Genomic DNA, 19,176 nt, shown 5'->3' with positions numbered 1-19,176 from the left:
ATCACATTCAATTTATGAAATATGTTTTAATATTTTAGGATATATCTGATTTGGTGCATAGTATTGCTTAAAGGAAAAAATTATCCGCTGCGAATATTGCTTATTGTTAGATGCATACTAAGTGCATTACATCTTTAATTGTTAAGAACGGGAGCATATAACCTTGTGTTGCATGTCTCGACGCTTCAGAGTTTGTCCTATCCCAAGCTGAATCTGGGGGCATCACAGGATAGTATCAGAGCAATACGTCTCTGTATTAAATCCACATGTCCCTAGGAATTGCACCAAATTATAGGATTGAAATTTTAGTCTTTCTTAGGCATGAATTTCTTTAGTATAAGAGCTAGTATGTGGTTTTTATATGCGTGCCCGTGTGTTTCAGGAACTAACACATGAAGCGCGATAGGATAGTTTGGAATCCTGGTGGAGATATCAATCAAGAAAATCAGAGTCCCCTGATGGATAGAGGGCAATGATTAGCTAAAATTGTATGTCTGCTGACTGACATGCTTAGACATCAAAGATCAGTTTACTCAACAACATCCTCCAACCTTTGATGGCAAGTTGAATGTACTAGATGCTGAAAGTTAGATTAAAAGGATGGAGATGATTTTTAGGACTCTTTTCTCTACCGATGAGCAAAAGGTGGAGCATGCCACCTATGTATTGGTGGATGAAGCAGATGAGTGGTGGTCTGCTGCACGGGAATTACTGTAGCTCAAACTCGATGAAGGAGTACCCATCACCTGGGATCGCTTCAAGCTAGCATCCTTAGACCGTTTCTTCTCCCATGTGCTCTAGGAAGCAAGAGCCAGACGATTTGAGGAGCCAGTATAGGGAACCATGACTGTAGAGGGGGCATAGATGGGGGTTTCCATACAAGAATTAGGAGAGGGGGTTAGGAGCAATGGAAGCAACGGGGAGAGAGGGGCCGAAGAGAGTGGCAGAGAGGGGGGTCAATTGTGTGTGTTCTGTGCGAGAGGATGGAGAGGGGATGAGGGATGGGTCACTGTGCGTGGAGCACATGGTTAGCTAATGTGAGAAGTCTAGGTGGCACTCACCCATTGGACGGCTGTTATTTGGAGAATAACAGCCTGACCGGCCAGAATATTAACTATTTTAGTTATTTATGGGAGTAGCACACGGTTCCCCTAGAATTTCTTACGTATTCTTGAAGGTTGTCTTAATGAAGGGAATGAAGAGGTTTGGGGAAGAAAGACAAGTGGAGTCTGAGGTATTTAAGACATTCCAACGTTTTGGAATGGATTGGTGAACATTTCATCCCAAGGATGAGAATCCTTTTAAAGAGAGGAGATTCTAACATACAGGTCCTTAATTAGGGTTTAGAATTATTATTATTATTATTATTATTATTATTATTATTATTATTATTAGTATTTTTCTTAATAGTGTATAAGATCTATTTTGAGATAGTGATTTTATTTAATGAAAAATTGTACTCATTATTCACACACAACATACCACACACTACACATAATTTTTTAATTTTTTTCTCTTACCAAATATGTTGTGATGTATGAATGATAAGTATAAGAATTCAATTAGTTTATTAAGAATAAAAACAAAAAATAAAAATAACTGTGATGTGTAGTGGGTGTGGATGATGAGTAGCAAATCTATTGATTGGTAATAAGACTATTCATCCGGGTTAGGTTTTTTCCCAACTCGGTCTAGAACCCGGATAATCGGGTTCCCATTACGAGTTCCAGCTCGGAACAAACGTGGGCCCGTACTTGCATAGTAAAATATGTGATTTTAAACTTGGAACCATGGTTTAGACCCAGTGGTACTAGGAATTTTTTTTTTTCAACTTCACAGATTTCCATAAGAAACCAAAGTTCACTACTTCGCTCTCTAACGGCTCCGGTCATATTAATTCTCAAATGTCACTACTTCCGAAAAATCAAAATAAATACACAAGAAGAGAGTCTGTTGTTTCACACGCAAATTCCAATGCATATCTACAACTATACCTTTTTGCGATGGTGTGACTATCTTCTAACTGTTAAAGATAGACAAAGACTTGAGAGGGTAGAGTGCACAATACTCATTGTACAAGGATTCTTACATAGGAGACGGTGAAAAGGCTGTGTTGAGATGATAGAATGATAGAGGGGGAAGCATGTTGTCAGTTTAGAGAAGGGCCGACCGTGAGTACTAAGTAAGATTGCATTTCAGTGATCTTCTCTTTGAAACTTGGGAGGCCACCTTTTGGGTCCCTCACATTTTGTTTTTAATATAGACTTTTCAGAATTTGCACATCCAATCAACTTTATGGCTTGCAGCTTATAGAATATCATAAACATTAGATTGGCATGCCTAGCGACTTGAAACGTCTAATACCTTTATCTAGGACTCTTTATCCATAGATTTTTGTCCATGTTAAGTTGTTCTTTTTTTTTTTTTTTTTTTTTTTTTTTTTTTTTTTTTTAATGTCGTCATTATTGTTGCCTTCTTCTTCTTTCGAAGATAAGAATGTCAATCGTAATGGCAGTCCTAACGAAAGAAGAGTGGGAGATTTGGGTAATCTCTTTCACGTACCACTAGAAAAAAGAAATACTATACTAATTATCTAATTATTTTTTTGTGAATTCCAATGTAAAAAGAAAATCGAGTTCAATCCGAAATTGGGAATCTGAGTTTTAAAAGTTTTGGCCCGAATCTAACCTAAGCTAACCTAGTATGAGTTTCGACCTGAATTTTAAAATCTGAGTTTCGGTTCAAATATATCCGAATTTCTGCATCGAAAATCGGATGAACAGTCATAATTGGTAACGAGTTGACACGGCAAAACTCTAGTATAAATCCCCTTTTCCCACAACGGTCCCTTCATCAAACGATCACGCACTTGTGAATTCGTTACCAATCACACGGCAAAACCCTAGTATAATTCTCACTGCTAGAACCATTCTCACCAAACCCCGACAGCCACCTCGCCAGAAACCACCACAGAAGGCGCCGCCGCCCACCGTCGACCACGGCAGAGAACGTCGGAACACCTCTTGGCAGCCATAGAACTCGCCGACCAGGCACCCTCATCACCTCGCGCTATTTCCGGTGAGCCCCCCGTCGGAATCCCCTCCTATTCTCGTTGATTTCTCGGTTTGACAGTTCTCTCTCTCTCTCTCCGCATGTCTCAACACCACGTTCAGAGGGAGCCTCCAGTTGCGCCACCTTGACTCTCGCCCAGCCACCCAGACCCACCGTCGCAGTTGGTTCTCCTTTTCTCTCTGTGAGTATCTTACGGCTTTTCCCTCTGTCACGAGCTCTCTGTTCTCGGCCCTTATGAGTATCGCACGATTGCTATGTGTTTGCAGGAGATGTCTGAGGAGTTAGATTTGAAAATGGAGAAGTACCTTAGAGGCGGTGCTGCTAACTTGGAGGTGTGCCTGAAGGGTGGTTGTTTTGTTTCCTTTGAAAAGTTTTATATAATGTATATTGAATGTGAATCTCTATATTTTCAGGTTCTACAAGATAAAAAACTCAAAGGTCAACTTGCTCATAGAGAAAACTTGTATGGAAAATCTGCTAAGGCTGCTGCTAAGTTTGAGAAGGTGAATCCTTCTCGATTCCCTTTCCACTTCAAATAGTTTTTTCAATTTTTTTTGAGTTATGTTTATCCAGTTACAAAATCGAATAAATTTGCTTCATACGAGTGTGTAAATTTTTTTTAGTGCTTTTATAAATTGGTTTCTACGTTGGTATTCTGAACGTATGCATTGTTTAGCGAGATCTTTTAGCAAACATGGTAATGTGTCCATGTTATCTGAATGATATGCATTTTTGTGGCAAAATTATCCAGTGGCTTATGCCAAGCGAGGGGGGTTATCTGGAGGCTGAAGGTCCAGTAGAGAAGACATGGAGGTTCAAACAAGAAGACATTGGGCAAGCAGTAGATATCTCGAGCGCAAGGAATCAATATGATGTTGTTTTACCAGGTTTGCATCTAGTTTTCTAATTGCTTCTCTGTGATTATTGCCAGTATGATTTGAAGGTTAGTATATTTACAGACTTAAAATAATGTTTCAGGTTGCTTTACTGGATATTAAGTGGCCTATTTCTTTAATCACCTGCTTCCATAGTCTTGATATCATTTAGATTCTGAAATTTCTAGTTACAGATTGGCTTTGAAAAATTTTGGGGACGTGCATTTTTTCACCTCCAAACTATCACGGTATCCATTAAGATTTGACCATAAAACAATGTTGGTGAAAGCACTAGGCGGACTTAAGTGCAAATGCTGTCTAGTAGTAAAGCCAGTTACTAGTAGTAATTATTATTAAAGAATACTAGTAGCATTTGTGATAAGTGATAAAGAATGCTTTTTTTTTTTTTATAAGTAAAAATATTGTATATATCAAAAGGAGAAACCAAGTACACTGAATGTATACAAGAAAACACCTTGCCCAAAATGACCCAACTAGCTCCTAATGGCCCAAAAAGCCTATAAAAAACCAACCCAAAGTACATCAGACCCGACCCCAATCCTTGTTTCCCGTAGAATTAAAACTCTACCCGAACACCAACCCCAACACCTTGATTCCCGTCTTCATAATACCCTCCCTTTAGACTTCCATCTAATTGAACTACCACCCTTAGCGTCGTAGTTGATTGTCGAAAAGAGACGCTGTAACTCCCTGCTTTTCTTGAAGCTTGATTTGGTTTCAAGTGTGCGGCTTGCCTCGATCGCAATAATTAGTTCGTTAAATTGGTCTTCACATCCTCCATGTGAAATTCTCACGAACTGCTGAATCTCGTTAACTTTAGGCAGAATCCAATCCGCTATTGGAGGAAGAGAGACCAGGGGTGCCGCAATATCCCCATCAACCTGCACTCCCGACTCTAGACATTCCTCTACACAAGGCACCAACGCCAAACCCATTGGTTCTCCGTAATTCCATTGGTTCTCTCCAATGGTATCTGGGTCCCCAGTGGAGATTCTGGGGTGACAACAAGTCCCTTCATCTCTGGGGTGATAGCAGATCCTACATCTCATTCAGACCTCGGCAGTACACCTTTTTCCTTCAACTCTGACGAGGGAGCCATAGTTTCTTCAGGAACCAAGAGTGTAATACTGACTATCGATCTATCCTATGTTACACGAGGCGAATGACATTCCATTACTGATGTCTCTACGCCAATACCCGATGTAGACCCCACTTCAAATAACCCAAATTTCCTTTTGACCCGCCACACTCTCCTGGATCTGGTTATAGGGACAGGGCCGAATCCGATCTTCCGTTTTCCTTTTTCTAAGTTTAAAGGATTCGGGCCTATCATGTTTCTTACCACCCTGTTGCCTCCAGCTGAAAGCTGATCTATTTTCGTAAACAAGAAAGTTATCGCTGTCTTCAACTCGACAACTTGGGTTTCCATCTCCTTTAGAGAATTGTGCATCTCGACAAGCTGGTCTTGAGGCGTGATTCGTAGACCCCCCACACTCTTAACCCCAGAAGTATGTCCCGTCTTTAGAGCTGCCGCATAGGATTGCCTTGCCACCGAGGATGTACTTGGGTCTTTCTCCATGTTCTCCCTCCCTGCCACACCACCTTGTCCTTCCAAGCCGTCACTCCCTCTCTTCCTGAAGGAAAAATGACGCAGCATCTCCCCCATCCTTCTCCAACCATTGCCCCCCCTCTTCAGGAATGAAAATAAAATTCCTCCTCCCTCCACCACCATACTCCTCCACTGCCATATAATGTCCGCGAGCATTCGACCAGCGATGCGCTATGAAACTGCATCGACCTTCTCGGACAGTGGAGGAAAAATCTTGTTTCTTATCCTTAGTACATGCTTCTATGGCCTTGGTCAGCCACTGCATTGTTGTCGAACCCAGAACCAACTTAGATATCACCCTTCAACTCCTTTCAATAATGGCCAACATGCTCCCCTCCTTTACCAGTGTAAAGGATTTAGATTCTATGGCCAACTCCATAGAAGAACCCATATTGACCCACTCCCCTTCTTCAACAACCATTCATCATCTCAGAGAAACCAGATCAGAAATCCGTTGGGAGCTGCAAGCACTGCGAAGTTGTGGACTCCAGGTCGTGCTCACTGCAAGCACTGCAGAGTTGTTTCCAGCTGCAAATCGTGATAAAGAATGCTAGTACTAATTCCTTCATATTATGTTAATGACTAACCAATTGCATATCAATTTGGTAAGCACATATTACAAAACATCCTCTTTAAGACTTTAACCACTCTTGCCTCCTATATTTACTTGGATAATAAAGTTAAGCCTTTCGTGTGATATCCCATATTTGAGTTTGTATAGGTGGTGAATGAGATCCCACATTACTTGGGAGAAAGGAGTTCTAACTCTTTATATTGATTCTAAGGGGCTCCAATTATACCAATTACTTGTCCTTTTGGAGTAGGTCTAAATGTGGCTTGGGCCTTCCTTGTGGTGTTACAAAATGGTATCAAAGCCAATCTCAACTAGAAATTTGGGATTTGAGCGGTGCCACCTATGATGGAATGGCCCTACGAGGACATTAGGAATATAAGGGGGGAGATTGTGATACTTTGTATTTGAGTGAGTATATGTGGTGAACTGGATCCCTCGTGCCTTTTATATAATTGTATACTTGTATGATTGTACATTTCTATATTATGGGGCAGCTTTTTCTCAATTTTTATCTGTAGTTGTACTCAGAGGTAACATATTTCTTGCATATGTAACTCACAAGAGCAGAATTGGGTCCGTACACAATGGATTTTTCCTCAAGTGGTCAATATATGGCTGTTGCTGGACGAAAGGGCCACCTGGCAATTGTTGACATGAAGAATTTTGAAGTACGCAGAGAGTTTCAGGTATGCCACGGTTCTTCAAAGTTGAGATCGCCCTTTTAGTGAATGAGACAGATGGATCCTTTTAATTAGTGACATATGAGCATTGGAATAATGTATATTTTTGAATAATGTATTTTTTTTAGTTTATTCTTTATGTTAGATGTACCAAACTATGACATTCTTCTATGGACTTTTAAAAGCCATTGCTTGCTCTTGTAATTAATTTTTGAATAGAACACTTCTTGGCAACACTTAGGATTGTAATCATTCGATGAGTAGATGGATGTGCCATGATTTTTTTGTTTCCCTTTTTTGGGGGCGGTTGCATGCATCGATTTATATATGCTGCACATCCTTAATGTTACTTTTGATATTGAACCGAGCTTTCAAAATCAATAGCATATAGGCAATTTTCAATCAGTAAGAACTTAAATAGGTTGGTCTATTTATTATGCTTATTTTAATCTTTTGTTACATTTTGAAATATACTTGATTTAGAATGAAAAAGAAATAAACCAGCATGTTGAGTACTTCCTACTTGCTTTGACCTTTTGATGCTTCTGCATTTCACCTCTCAATTTTCATTGAAGCTAGTTGGATAGTGCAGACCTTGACATGACGTTGGTTGTGAGTTAGTTGACATAGTGTTGGTAAAAGCACGCTTATTTGCAAAACGCAAAGTGCCAAGGGCGAAATGCTTCACATACCAAAAGCGAAATGCATTTGCAAAAGCGGCTTTTTGGCACTTTTTGTTTGGGCTGTCATGAAAGCCGGGAACTCAACGCCCTAGGGGTTGGCTCAAGTGGTAAAGGCCTTGGGCTTGGGGGTATGCTTTCCCCAGGTCTAAGGTTCAAATCCCCTTGGGTGCAAACAATCTCTAGAGGCCATTGGACTAGGGGATTTTCTCCTTAAATTACCCGAGGTGCACTTGCGGGAAATTTCTTGCTGAGGACCTGTGCATCCCTGGGATTAGTCAGGACGACGGTCCCAGACACGTAGTGCCAATAAAAAAAAAAAAAAAAAGAAAGCCTGGAACTCAAACTTCCTACTTTGACCAGTCCATTAGTGTCAAATAGTAATATTTTTACTAAAGTGTAATGCTATACTCCATACTCATCCTATTTTTATCCTATTGTATAAGATGAGACATATTTATCATCATTGGATGATAAAAAATCATCTAATAAAGGATCATCCAATGGTGATAAACGTGCCATATCTTACATAGTATGATAAGAGTGAGATGGTAGTGTGGTGTATAGAATTTTCATATGACTCAGAAGTTACTTTAATGAATGCTATAATAGTTCTGCTAGGTCTAAGGTAATAAATCAATCTTGAGAAATTTGTTGAGATCATACCTATTGATCCATTAAAAGTTTTTGACCTCAATTATGAGATTTTTTTTCTTGGCACTGGGTATTTGGAAACGGCGTCCTAACTAATCTCGGTGGTGCACAGACCCTCGGCAAGGAGTTTCCCACAAGTGCACTGTAACACCCCGTTCCCATAGGATAGAGATGTTATTAACATTCATAACATAAGCTTGGTAAAGAGATTCATATCCTGAATTACCTCAATTATTGAAAAGCATCAAAAATTGAAATGAGCATAATTATTTCAAAACTGAACGTAAAGTGGAAGGACATAAACCAATCCTACGAATGACATAAAAGGATTATAGTTCTTGTGTAAATATCACTTATTTCTTCCTAAGTTTTTGTCCTAGATCTACTCCTGACCATCCAGCTTTGCATCATCATAATCACCATCTGTAAAAAAAAATTAGGCATGGAAGAAAACAGGAAGACAAACAAAAATGAGTCGAATACTCAGTAAGTAGCACATCATACTATAAAATATAATCTGGCCTAGCACTTAACTTCTGAAGACTCTTAACAATATACATCCAGCCTCACAGATTCCCAATCATACACGTAACATAACTTTCTGAAAAACTTCACATATATACATATATATCGTCACAGATTCACATAGCATATATATATTCATCATTAACATGAGCGGAAACATACATAATCATGGCAAACATGTAACGTGAATGCATAATAACTTGTTTATCATGTCTTAACATGGAGTGAAACACGCTTGGGTCCATGTTTCACTTAACCTGCATAACATGGAGTGAAACACACTTGGGTCTGTGTTTCACTTAACTGAATAACATGGAGTGAAACACGTTTGAGTCCGTGTTTCACTTAATTGAGTAACATGGAGCGAAACACGCTTGAATCTGTGTTTCACTTTACTTGTGATTAACCATGCTTGAGTCCGTGGCACTGTCTTAAAACTTCTTAACTTTCTTAATGCATGAGAATTCATTAGGCTTCATGAACTTTCTTAACATGACATATACTTGTTCATGACATAACATAACATGATATATTCTTGTACATGGAATAGCATAACATGGCATTTTCTTGTATATGGCATATCATAAAATGACATAACATAACATGATCTGAACATTTTATGACATTCCATGGCATACATGATCTAAGTATTACATGAGCCTGGCATACATGATCTAAGTACTACATGGACATGGCATACATAATCTAAGTATTACATGGACATGGCTTGCATAATCTGGCTATTCCTTTACATGGCATTCTTGGCTTGAATTACTACTTGAACTTCTCATGGCTATTATGTATTTTATAAAATAACAATGTAATGATTTCGCAACCCAGGTTTAATAATACTGTAGGCCCACATTAGAAAATAGTCTACTTAAATAATATACCAGTTTCTGTAAAATTGGGTCCAGCTTATAATATGGCCCATGTAGATAATAGGCCCTCTTAGAGTTTTATAAGGCTCCTGGCCAAAAGGCTTAAGGCCCATGGCCCACTCTAACATTAGTAAGGTAAAAGCCCTAAGGGCTGAGGAAGAAAGGCTCCTGAGGGAGCATTGTGTGACGAAAGGGGCAACTCACTGAGGGGAGAATGCTATTGCGCGGCGGCTCATGGTGGCTGGAAGTGACCGGCAGCGCAACTGAGGGAGTCCCTATGGTGGTGCGACACCGAGAGAGGGAGAGAGAGAGAGAGAGAGAGAGTTTAGAGAGAGAAGAAAACGAAAACTTAATCACCGAGAGGGAGGAGGGGGTGAGTGCGACGACAGTGGCTTACCTGAGGGAGCGGGTGCAACGGGGCTAGGTTGGCCGGCAATTTCTGGCACTGTGGGTGGTGCTTCGACGTCCTAGGGTGGTCGGCGGTGGCTGGGCAGAGGCTAAGGCTTATGCGTAAGTGTTCTTCCTTTAGGTATTTCAGCATGTTTAAAACAGGGGATTTTCGTGGGTTTATAGACAATGGGGAGGGGAGCGGCGTGAGTCCTTAGTAGATATGCTAGGGTTTGAAGTTGGCTATACTTGGAAAATTAAATTATTCCTACGAGGTTATGGATTCTGAGAGGATTTTGAGGAGTCGAGTTGTAGTTTCAAACTAGGAAACTAATCTAATATGGAAACTAATTGATAACTATACAAAGGTTTTGATAGGAAAAGAATCACTGTTTTAATAGATAGCATATTTCCTAAAATGATAATAAAAATAATAAAGACAATAAAAAATAAATAAATAAAAATATAAAATACTAGTTTTAAGCCCTAAATTTGGACCCGTATGTTACATGCACCACCTTGGTAATTCAAGGAGAAAATCCCCCTGTCTGATGGCCCATAGAAATTGTTTGCACCAAATAGGGTTGAACCTTAGACTTGGGGGAAGCATATCCCCAAGTCCAAGGCCTTTACCACTTGAGCCAACCCCTAGGGGTTAATTATGAGATTTAGACTAGGATTTGATTAAGCAGTTGGAAACTGTCCTTGACTTGAGGCTGTTTTTGCATTGAGAACTCTTACTGTGATATCTTTACAAAGTTGCTTTAATTTTTTAGGCCTTTTAGCTTGTATGCTTGTTTTGCATTTGAACTTTACTGTTTAACTCTAGTATTGGACTTTTTCTTTCATACATTGTTACTTTGGGCTTCAGCTATTGTATTGAATGGGATTAGTTTTAATGACTTTTATGCGGCTGTATACAGCGCTTAGCTTGTAATTAGGTTCATCTCTTGTATACTTCCTGTGAACCGATGTATACTTCCTGTGAACCTGGGCCATACCTAATTATGTGGATTAATAAGTTCTTCTTACTTACAAAAAAAAATGTATTATTGGACTGATTGTGTAACTGTTGCTTGTTCCAGGTTAGGGAAACAGTGCGAGATGTGGTATTCTTGGACCATCAGCTGCTCTTTGCTGCTGCTCAGAAAAAGTATGACCTTTCTGCTAGAACTATTTTATGAATAGAAGTGATTGCTCTGCTCTTCTCTTTACCTATAAAAAAGAACTATTTGCTTTATAAAAGTCGTTTTATCTGAAATTTCTGAGGATAACTCTTATCTTACACCAACCCATAAGAATCAATATAAGATAGATGCACATGAGTGCAGTGGTTACCTGCTGTCTGTTGAATGTGATATTGGGACAGACTTTATATGGCTTCTGCAGCTTCTGCTTCTAAGCCATCTTAGCTACTTAGGAAATGGTGCTCAAGCATAATGTTCAGATTTTCTCATCGTTGAATTGAACTTTGGTGCAATTTGATTTAATCTGCTTTGCTTCTGTCTTTGGAACTTTGGTGCAAGTTGATAAACCTACTTAATCTAGTTTCGAACTGGATTGGCCATCTCCATTTTAGTTGATAATTTCATTTAAGTTTATGAATGGAATTTTGTGAGTTTGTTTTACCATTCCAAAAAAAACGAAAAAAAAGATTTACCTTTGCGTTTGCAGAATTTAAACTTTCATTCTTGATCGAGCATTACAATTTAGCATGTTTTCATCCGATTTTTTATTCCTACTTTGCTTCACTTCTGTTTCTACATGAGAATAATGCATGTTTCTTTCATCTAGTTTTGGACTTTGTGTTTGCTTCAGCTGAAAATATTTTCGGTAAAAGCATATTCATCTCTTGACCTGTTTGGAAAGGGCGGAAAAGTGCGTTTAACAGAAAATGGCCAGTGGGTCAACAGGAAAATCATGTGCATGAGGTGGAAAATCGTTTTCTGCCCCCCTTTACACATTTTCTTCCCCCAGACAATAAATAGACGTCGTTTTTCGCTGAAATAAAAGAAAAAGAATATTTTGTCAAAGGAATTTTATATTGCAAATAGTCTTAAAGATTATTAAATTTGATGTTTTCTCCCCCAAATGGTCTTATGTACTTTCTCTCAATTCCTTCATTTTGTATTTACAGCAAATCTAAAAAACATTATTTTTGCGAATAAGTAACTTAAAATTATTAGATTGATTTTCTATATTTCCAGAGTATATTGATATTATAAATCAAAATTATCAATAGTCCCTAAAATCATGGATTAGTTTTGTTCCCAACAAGTCCTAAAATACCTCGAGGGATTTTGTTTTTATAATTTTGGTACTGAAATTATTAGAGCCCCGTGAGCCCTAAGTGTGTGGTGGCGCATACAACCGACGGCTCCGTTGGCTGTGTCATCGACACAGAAAGAGTCGACGACGTCTGATGACTCTGCTGGGAGTACTCTGGCGCCGAGATCTTCTCAAGTGACATGATCTATCTCTTGTCAGGCTTTTTGTGGAGATCATAGATCTACGCCGACAAAGCTTACTATCTTGCTAGGAGTTCAAACTTGCAGCTATCTCTCTCGTCGTCGAAGCTCTCCACACTCGGACGGAGAACGTAGTGAAGATCTGCTCCGACAAAGCTTCTTGCATCGCTGGGAGTTCAGATCTGCAGTGTTCTATCTCTCTCCTCGTTGAAGATCTCTTTTGTGGCAACGAAGAGGAATGGAGCTTAGGAAGGCTCTGCATTTGAAATCGAAGGTCTGATTGAGATGGGTCAGTTTGTGCTCTTTTGGGTGGAATCGAAGGCTTTTGAGCTTTCAACAGAAACAACGAGGTCCTCAATAAAAATTGTGGAGAAGAGCAGAAGGTTTTGGAGGTTTGTAGTTATTGGTTGTAGTGGTATAGGGTGGCTGGTGGCTATGGTGGAAGCAGTGTTACAGGCGGAGAGAAACTTGGGATTCACAAAACACTTGCGCGAAGGTAATAGAGGCTTTGTGGCTCAACGAGGCTCCAACGCACATGGTAGATATCTAACTGTTACCAACTTATAAAAAAAAAAAAAAAAAAAAAGATATCTAACTGTTACCAAATATGGTGGAGGAGGTAGGCAGAGTGATCTAGTCATTTTGGAAGGGTATGAAGGGTTGGGTTGGGAGAAAGAAATATAGAAAATCGATGTAATAATTTTAAGTTACGCAGAGTCACTGCTCTATTTTTATCCATTCCTAATTATGGGTAATGGAAGGAAAGAGAAGACATTTGGTCATCAGAACATTAATTTGGAGTTGAAACAAACAGACCCAAGCACAACTATGGTGGTGAGGCTATCGTATGTGGCAGCTTTGAAGACGGGTCACACCTCAGTTACTCAATTTGATTCCAAGGGCTAGAAGGGGAACTGTGGAAGTGACCTGGAGACTATGCAAACCATGCAAGGTCAGAACCAGTAGGAGTTTGACTATGGCTGAAAGAGAGATGCACAATACATTAAAGGAGATCTTGTCGAGTTAGAGGCAGCGGTTGCTTTTTTATCCACAAAAATAGATTTGCTTTTGGTTGGAGGTAACTGGGTTGTAAGGCCCAACAAGAGGGGGTCCAAGATAGGCCCGAATTTGTTAAAATCAGATAAAGGAAAACAAAAAGTTGGGTTCGGCCTTTGTCCCTATAACTAAATCTAGAAGAGTGTGGAGGGTCAAAAGGAAAACAGGATCATTCGAAGTGGATTCTACATCAGAATCGGCGTAGAGACAGCCAAAATGGAATGCCCTCCACCGCGGGTGAGACATAAAAGGTTGATGCTCAGTGTTACACTCTTGGTCAGAGTTCTCCCCAAAGAAACGATGTAACACTACTTATTGCTATTGAAGTGGAAAGGATTTAAGGTATGCCGAAGTCGGGTTATCAGTCTTTGTCCCGATAACCCCCACATCGGAGCTGAAGGAAAATGGTGTAATGCTGAGGCTTGTGGGAGATGTAAGGTATGCCGAAGTGGCATAGGAAGGATCGTTGAGGGGTGGCGCATCTCCAGTTCTCATAGACAAAACAATGATACCCACGCCAAAGGTGAAGGAACTTTATGGGTTTGCCGCCAACCCAAAACCTCCAATGGTGACCATGGCCTCACCATTCATGACGAAGAGAACCAATTTTTCAATACCTCTTTAGGCATCTTGTGACAACAAGAAGGGTGTTGTTGAGGAGGTATGGCATTTGAATGCAGAGGATGGTGTGGAGGAAATTTCGGGCTTGTCGTTGGTGCCTTGAGAGGAGGAATGTTTAGGTCCTGGTGTACAATTGGGAGCTTAGTCTGGGGAAGATGTTGTCCCCCAATTATCTCTTCCTCCGTTAGTTGGTTCATCATTGGATTGGGTTTTGCAAATAGTTAACGAAATACAACAGTATGTGGGTGTTTCATGTGGAGGATTTGATGCCCAATTCACAAAACTACTCATTGCTATTGAGGCAGGTCACTTACTTGAAATGAAATCAAGATTTAAGAAGTGCAGGGAGTTAAAGAGTCTTACTTGGGCAATCAGCTACGACGCTAAGGGAGGTAGTTCAAGTCGAGGGAGGACTAGAGGGAGGGCAGGACCAGATGTATTATGAAGCCTTCCTCCCTCCTTGTAGGAAGGGTTGGAGTATTAGTTTCGGGTGTAATATGTAGAATGGTCCAATTTAGCTTCTAAGGGAGTTTTGGGTGGAGTCTTAGCTTTGTGGAAACAAGGGGTTGGGGTAGTTACAGTGATTTGCTTTGCTGTGGGGAGGCACATTGTCCCAATCAGGCTTGGTGTATATTAGATGGACATACTATTCATTTGGGGTTCTCTATTATGGGTTATGTGTTCTCTCACTTGTATACACCCAATGTACTTGGTTACACCTATTGATATTAATAAATTTCTACTTTTAAAAAAATTATCAATAAATGAAGTCATATATATAAGCCATTGTTTTCAATGCAACCAAACACAAGTTCTTTTCCGTATTATTTTCAAGGTGCCAACTAAACATCAGAAAATCATTAATTCTTCCAAAAAAAATCTTCATTTGAATACATTTTTCTTTTTTCCTCATTTTACGTCGAAACGAGCGCAACCTATGATTGGTGACCATTATCCTTTTTATGCTTTGTTGTACGATTTATCAATACCGTATTGTTGTAACATGATCTGGAGAGCATATTTTCTTGCTTTTCTTATTTATTATGCATTTTGGTTTTTTGGGTATAGTTGTTTTTCCTACAAAGAACTCTGGGATTTTTCATTGTCATAATTTAAGATATGGTTATAAAGGGAGGCAAAAAGCAAAGTTGGGAAGTTTCGCTGATTAACGCCTACTTTTTTATTCATTGCTTTGAGGCGTTTACTTAGTAACTTCACCATACGTGCATTTCAATTTTCCATTTTCCAAAGTACTTATAAAAAAAAAAAGATACAGTTATAAAGGACTGGCGTACTGCATTACGATAGTCATATTAGTTAAATGCTTTTAACCAAACTTTTGTGGTCATTAATTGAATTGTTTTTCTTAGAACAATTTTCCTTGTGACCTTAGTTGAAGCCTGGCTTAATGTCTATTTTGGTCTCCTGTTTGTCCTTTTGGTGCTTTGAGTTAGACCTGAACCTCAATTTCACACTTGGTAAAATTTTTATGACTCATGACTGAGCCAGCTCGTTTTCCCCATTTGCTTTGTGCCTCTGGGGCCAAACTTAAGTTTTCATGGACAAATATATTCTAGTTGCGTCCTTGCCCTTTTCTTAAGGCATTGAAATATCCCTTTGTTTGCCTTGTTCAAGGCAAATATTTATTTACTTTTCAACCATGTCCAACTGTGGCACTTGGTTGTCATTTGATAGTTACCAAGATGGTGTTGTAAGGCTGTGTTAGCATCAGTAATAGCCTCTATATTCCTTAAAGGATTATCATCATTATTTCATATATTTTTTAGGGTTATTATTTTAGTACAAAGCCATTATACTTGAGTTTAGTTATATAAAATGTTGTTTCATTATGTATTTTTTATATTGATAATATTCTCGTACGGCATTATGAAGCTACATCGGAATTTTATATCTAACTACTCTAAATTGTGGCAGGTACACATATATTTATAGTCCGGAGGGCATAGAAATTCACTGCCTGAAGGTCAGCATACTTCTTCGGGACGATTTGTGTGATTATTTTAGAGCTAAATTTTTGTAATTTTTGTTCTCTGAGTTTATTCTGGAGGTGTTTGAGGAGGATGAGTTAATGAATACATAATTCATTAACTCATCCTTGGTGTAACTTGAACCTTATTCTGTTTATCTATTATCTATATATCAATAAATAATTCATGTTATACCTTGGTCATTAATATTGCCACCAATTGCTCCTCTGTAATTGTCAATGGGCTACTGGTTATATAAATATATAATATATGGACAGTACATAGACCTTAGGCCTTGCATATGAGTTTGCAACCCATCTGACAACAGCTGTTTTTTTTTTTTTTTCTTTTTTAGAATTGCACCATATCCTGTGAGGTTTTGCTTGTTGTTTCTTTTAAATTGATTAATTAGGGGTGTATCAATTATTTTTCCTTTGTTGATCCAGCGTGTGCTCTTGTTTGCTTATGATATGTACATTAGGCAAGTCACATATGGTGAGTTGGTGGGTGTCTTGTGTTCATCCGAACTTTTTGGTGATATATTTTCGAAGAGTAATGCTACAATTTCCCTAACTTATACCACTCACTTTGCCCACTTGATAGGGCACCACAATGTGGTGTCACATGATTTATTAAAAAAATTAAAAACACAATCATAAAAGAGTAGAGGGAATCTAGGGTTTTAGTTTTCCTCTTTTTATGTTTTTGGACGCCATTTTGTTTTGAATAGATACTTTTTCAATAAGCCATGTGGCACCACATTGTGGTGCCACATCAAAGGGGCAAAGTCAGTGGTATAAATTAGGGGGCATAGTAGCATTACTCATTTTCAAATGATTCTTCCTGTTGGGAAATAGTCATATATATATATATATATTTTTAACTTTACTTTCAATTGGCTTTATGTCATACTTATAGAACTTTGATGGGTTTTCGCGATATGATCCCTTTGTTCAAGTGGCTGGAGTGGGGAGCAGGGTATGAGTCCAATTGTCGTTAATGTTCACCTTAAACTGATAGTCCTTCCATTTCAATAAGTCAAATCAATTTTCTTTTTTACTAGAGCAATATTGTACTCCCATTTATTTATTGGTCAATCAACTGCAAAGGCTGGCCAGACATGTTACAAAACAGGAAATGTCTATCAATGGGACAGAATCATCGGTCCATTGTAGAGACTGAGTATGAACTATGGTTTAGGCTTGTCAGTGTCTCAGCTTGAACGTTGAGCTGAGAATGTATGTGGATCCACATGCATGCACAGCTCACTCTTGATGGTTATTTCCAGATTGAATGTCACAAAGGAGTTCCTGATATTTAATGTTAGATTATTGTTTGAGATCCAACGTAACTAATACGTGCATCAATCTTTCAGGATCATGGTACGGTGTTGAGGCTTCAGTATTTGAAAAACCACTTCATCCTGGCATCCGTAAATAAATTCGGGCATCTCCATTATCAAGATGTATCAACGGGTGCTTCCAAAAGTTATCGGACTGGTTTAGGCCGCACTGATGTAATGCGGGTGAATACTGTCAACGGGGTTGTTGCTTTGGGTCACTCAGGTGGAACTGTTACCATGTGGAACCCTAACAGCTCTGCTCCCCTTGTCAAGATGCTGTGTCATCATGGTCCTGTTTCGGCCCTGGCATTCCACCCTAATGGCCATCTCATGGCCACGGCTGGGAAGGAAAGGAGAATTAAGCTTTGGGACTTGAGGAAATATGAAGTTCTCCAGACTTTACCAGGCCATGCAAATACCTTGGATTTCAGCCAGAAAGGTTTGCTTGCTCGTGGAACTTGTTCCTTTGCAGAGATTCTCTCTGGAACTGAGCATTACAGCAGATATATGAATCATTCAATGGTGAAAGGATACCAGATAAAAAACTTGTTGTTTCGGCCATACGAAGATGTTCTAGGCATTGGGCACTCTATGGGTTGGTCCAGTATTCTGGTTCCAGGATCTGGGGAACCCAACTTTGATTCTTGGGTGGCAAACCCGTTTGAAACACGCAAACAGCGGAGAGAGAAGGAAGTGCATCTCCTTCTCGACAAGCTTCCACCTGAGACAATTATGCTGGACCCTTCAAAGATCGGTACAGTGAAGCCAGTGAGGAATAAAGAGAAGCCAACAAAGAAGGAAAGAGAAGCCGAGATGGAAGCTGCCATAGAAGATGTTAAGGGCAACATTACTCTGAAGAATAAAACGAAGGGGAGGAATAAGCCGAGCAAGAGGGCGAAAAAGAAACAGGAGATTGTTACTAAAGTTAAAAGGCCTTTCTTGGAGCAACAGATGCGGGAACCCCAACTGTCTAGAAAGAAGCAAAAAGTAAGTGAGGAAGATGAGCTTCCCAAATCTCTGCAGCGGTTTACCCGTAAGAAAGCAGCAACTTGATTTTTCTAGACTTAGCGACACTTACATGTGTTTTACCGTATTGCTAAAAATTTTGTTTGTGTATGATCATTATTTATGTCTTTAAGCGCTTTTGCCTTTTTACAAGTCAAGTGAATTTAGGCCACTTCTGGTTAAATATTTTGAGAATCCTTGAGAATTTTGATAACCTTTATTGAGATTGAGATTTGGAAAAGGAAAGATTTTTTTTTTTTTAAATTAAATTAAATAGAAGGCTGCTATACTTCGCTAAACCAGTTTGACAATTTGCCCGATATTTGCTTGGTTAAAGACGGTTTGAGTTCGTCTCACAAGAACAAAATATATATGCAGTGCAAGATTTTCAGAAAGTATACATGTATGTATAAGCCTTTCTTTGAGAGCCTCATTTTTATGAACTCAATGCTTGATGATAGAATGCTAGAGTTTCACATGATTGTCGTATGATTTAGTACTATGTTGTGTGAATGTTTATTGAAAAAGAAAATAAAATAAAGGTTAATGTAAATAAAAGAGAACAAATGCAAGAATGCTTGAGATTAATGAATTCGCCATACGAGGAATGTACCATGAGGTTGGGACATATGGCAATGTCGGAATGCATTACTAGCGGTGCACCTAGTGATGACCCATTGATTGCAAGGGTCATCAACCCTATTTCACGGAGGATAACAGTGTGTAAATGATGATGTT

The 19,176-nt window shown here is 39.1% G+C and overlaps 1 protein-coding gene and 1 non-coding gene across 3 annotated transcripts; both read left to right on the top strand.

Annotated features, from left to right (window-relative positions):
• Window positions 1-2,830: 2,830 nt before the first annotated feature.
• On the top strand, window positions 2,831-18,560 carry LOC121237174 (probable U3 small nucleolar RNA-associated protein 7). 2 transcript variants are annotated; one of them, XM_041133789.1, is made up of 9 exons: window positions 2,832-3,078; window positions 3,174-3,253; window positions 3,339-3,404; window positions 3,486-3,575; window positions 3,824-3,959; window positions 6,719-6,837; window positions 11,044-11,111; window positions 16,039-16,087; window positions 17,467-18,560. In XM_041133789.1, the coding sequence occupies exons 3-9, from the start codon at window positions 3,342-3,344 to the stop codon at window positions 18,484-18,486; spliced, it is 1,545 nt and encodes a 514-aa protein (XP_040989723.1). In that variant the 5' UTR covers window positions 2,832-3,078; window positions 3,174-3,253; window positions 3,339-3,341; the 3' UTR covers window positions 18,487-18,560. The 2 variants fall into 2 exon arrangements, with proteins under 2 accessions (XP_040989722.1, XP_040989723.1); XM_041133788.1 differs by having other exon boundaries at window positions 2,831-3,078; window positions 3,174-3,404.
• Window positions 15,202-15,330, top strand: LOC121238031. Its single transcript, XR_005935075.1, has one exon. It is a non-coding gene; the product is annotated as a small nucleolar RNA snoR83 (small nucleolar RNA).
• Window positions 18,561-19,176: the final 616 nt, after the last annotated feature.

The sequence above is a fragment of the Juglans microcarpa x Juglans regia genome, chromosome 6S (genome assembly GCF_004785595.1).
Source record: "Juglans microcarpa x Juglans regia isolate MS1-56 chromosome 6S, Jm3101_v1.0, whole genome shotgun sequence".
Lineage (NCBI taxonomy): Eukaryota > Viridiplantae > Streptophyta > Magnoliopsida > Fagales > Juglandaceae > Juglans > Juglans microcarpa x Juglans regia.
This window is presented reverse-complemented; position numbering and strand designations above follow the sequence as displayed.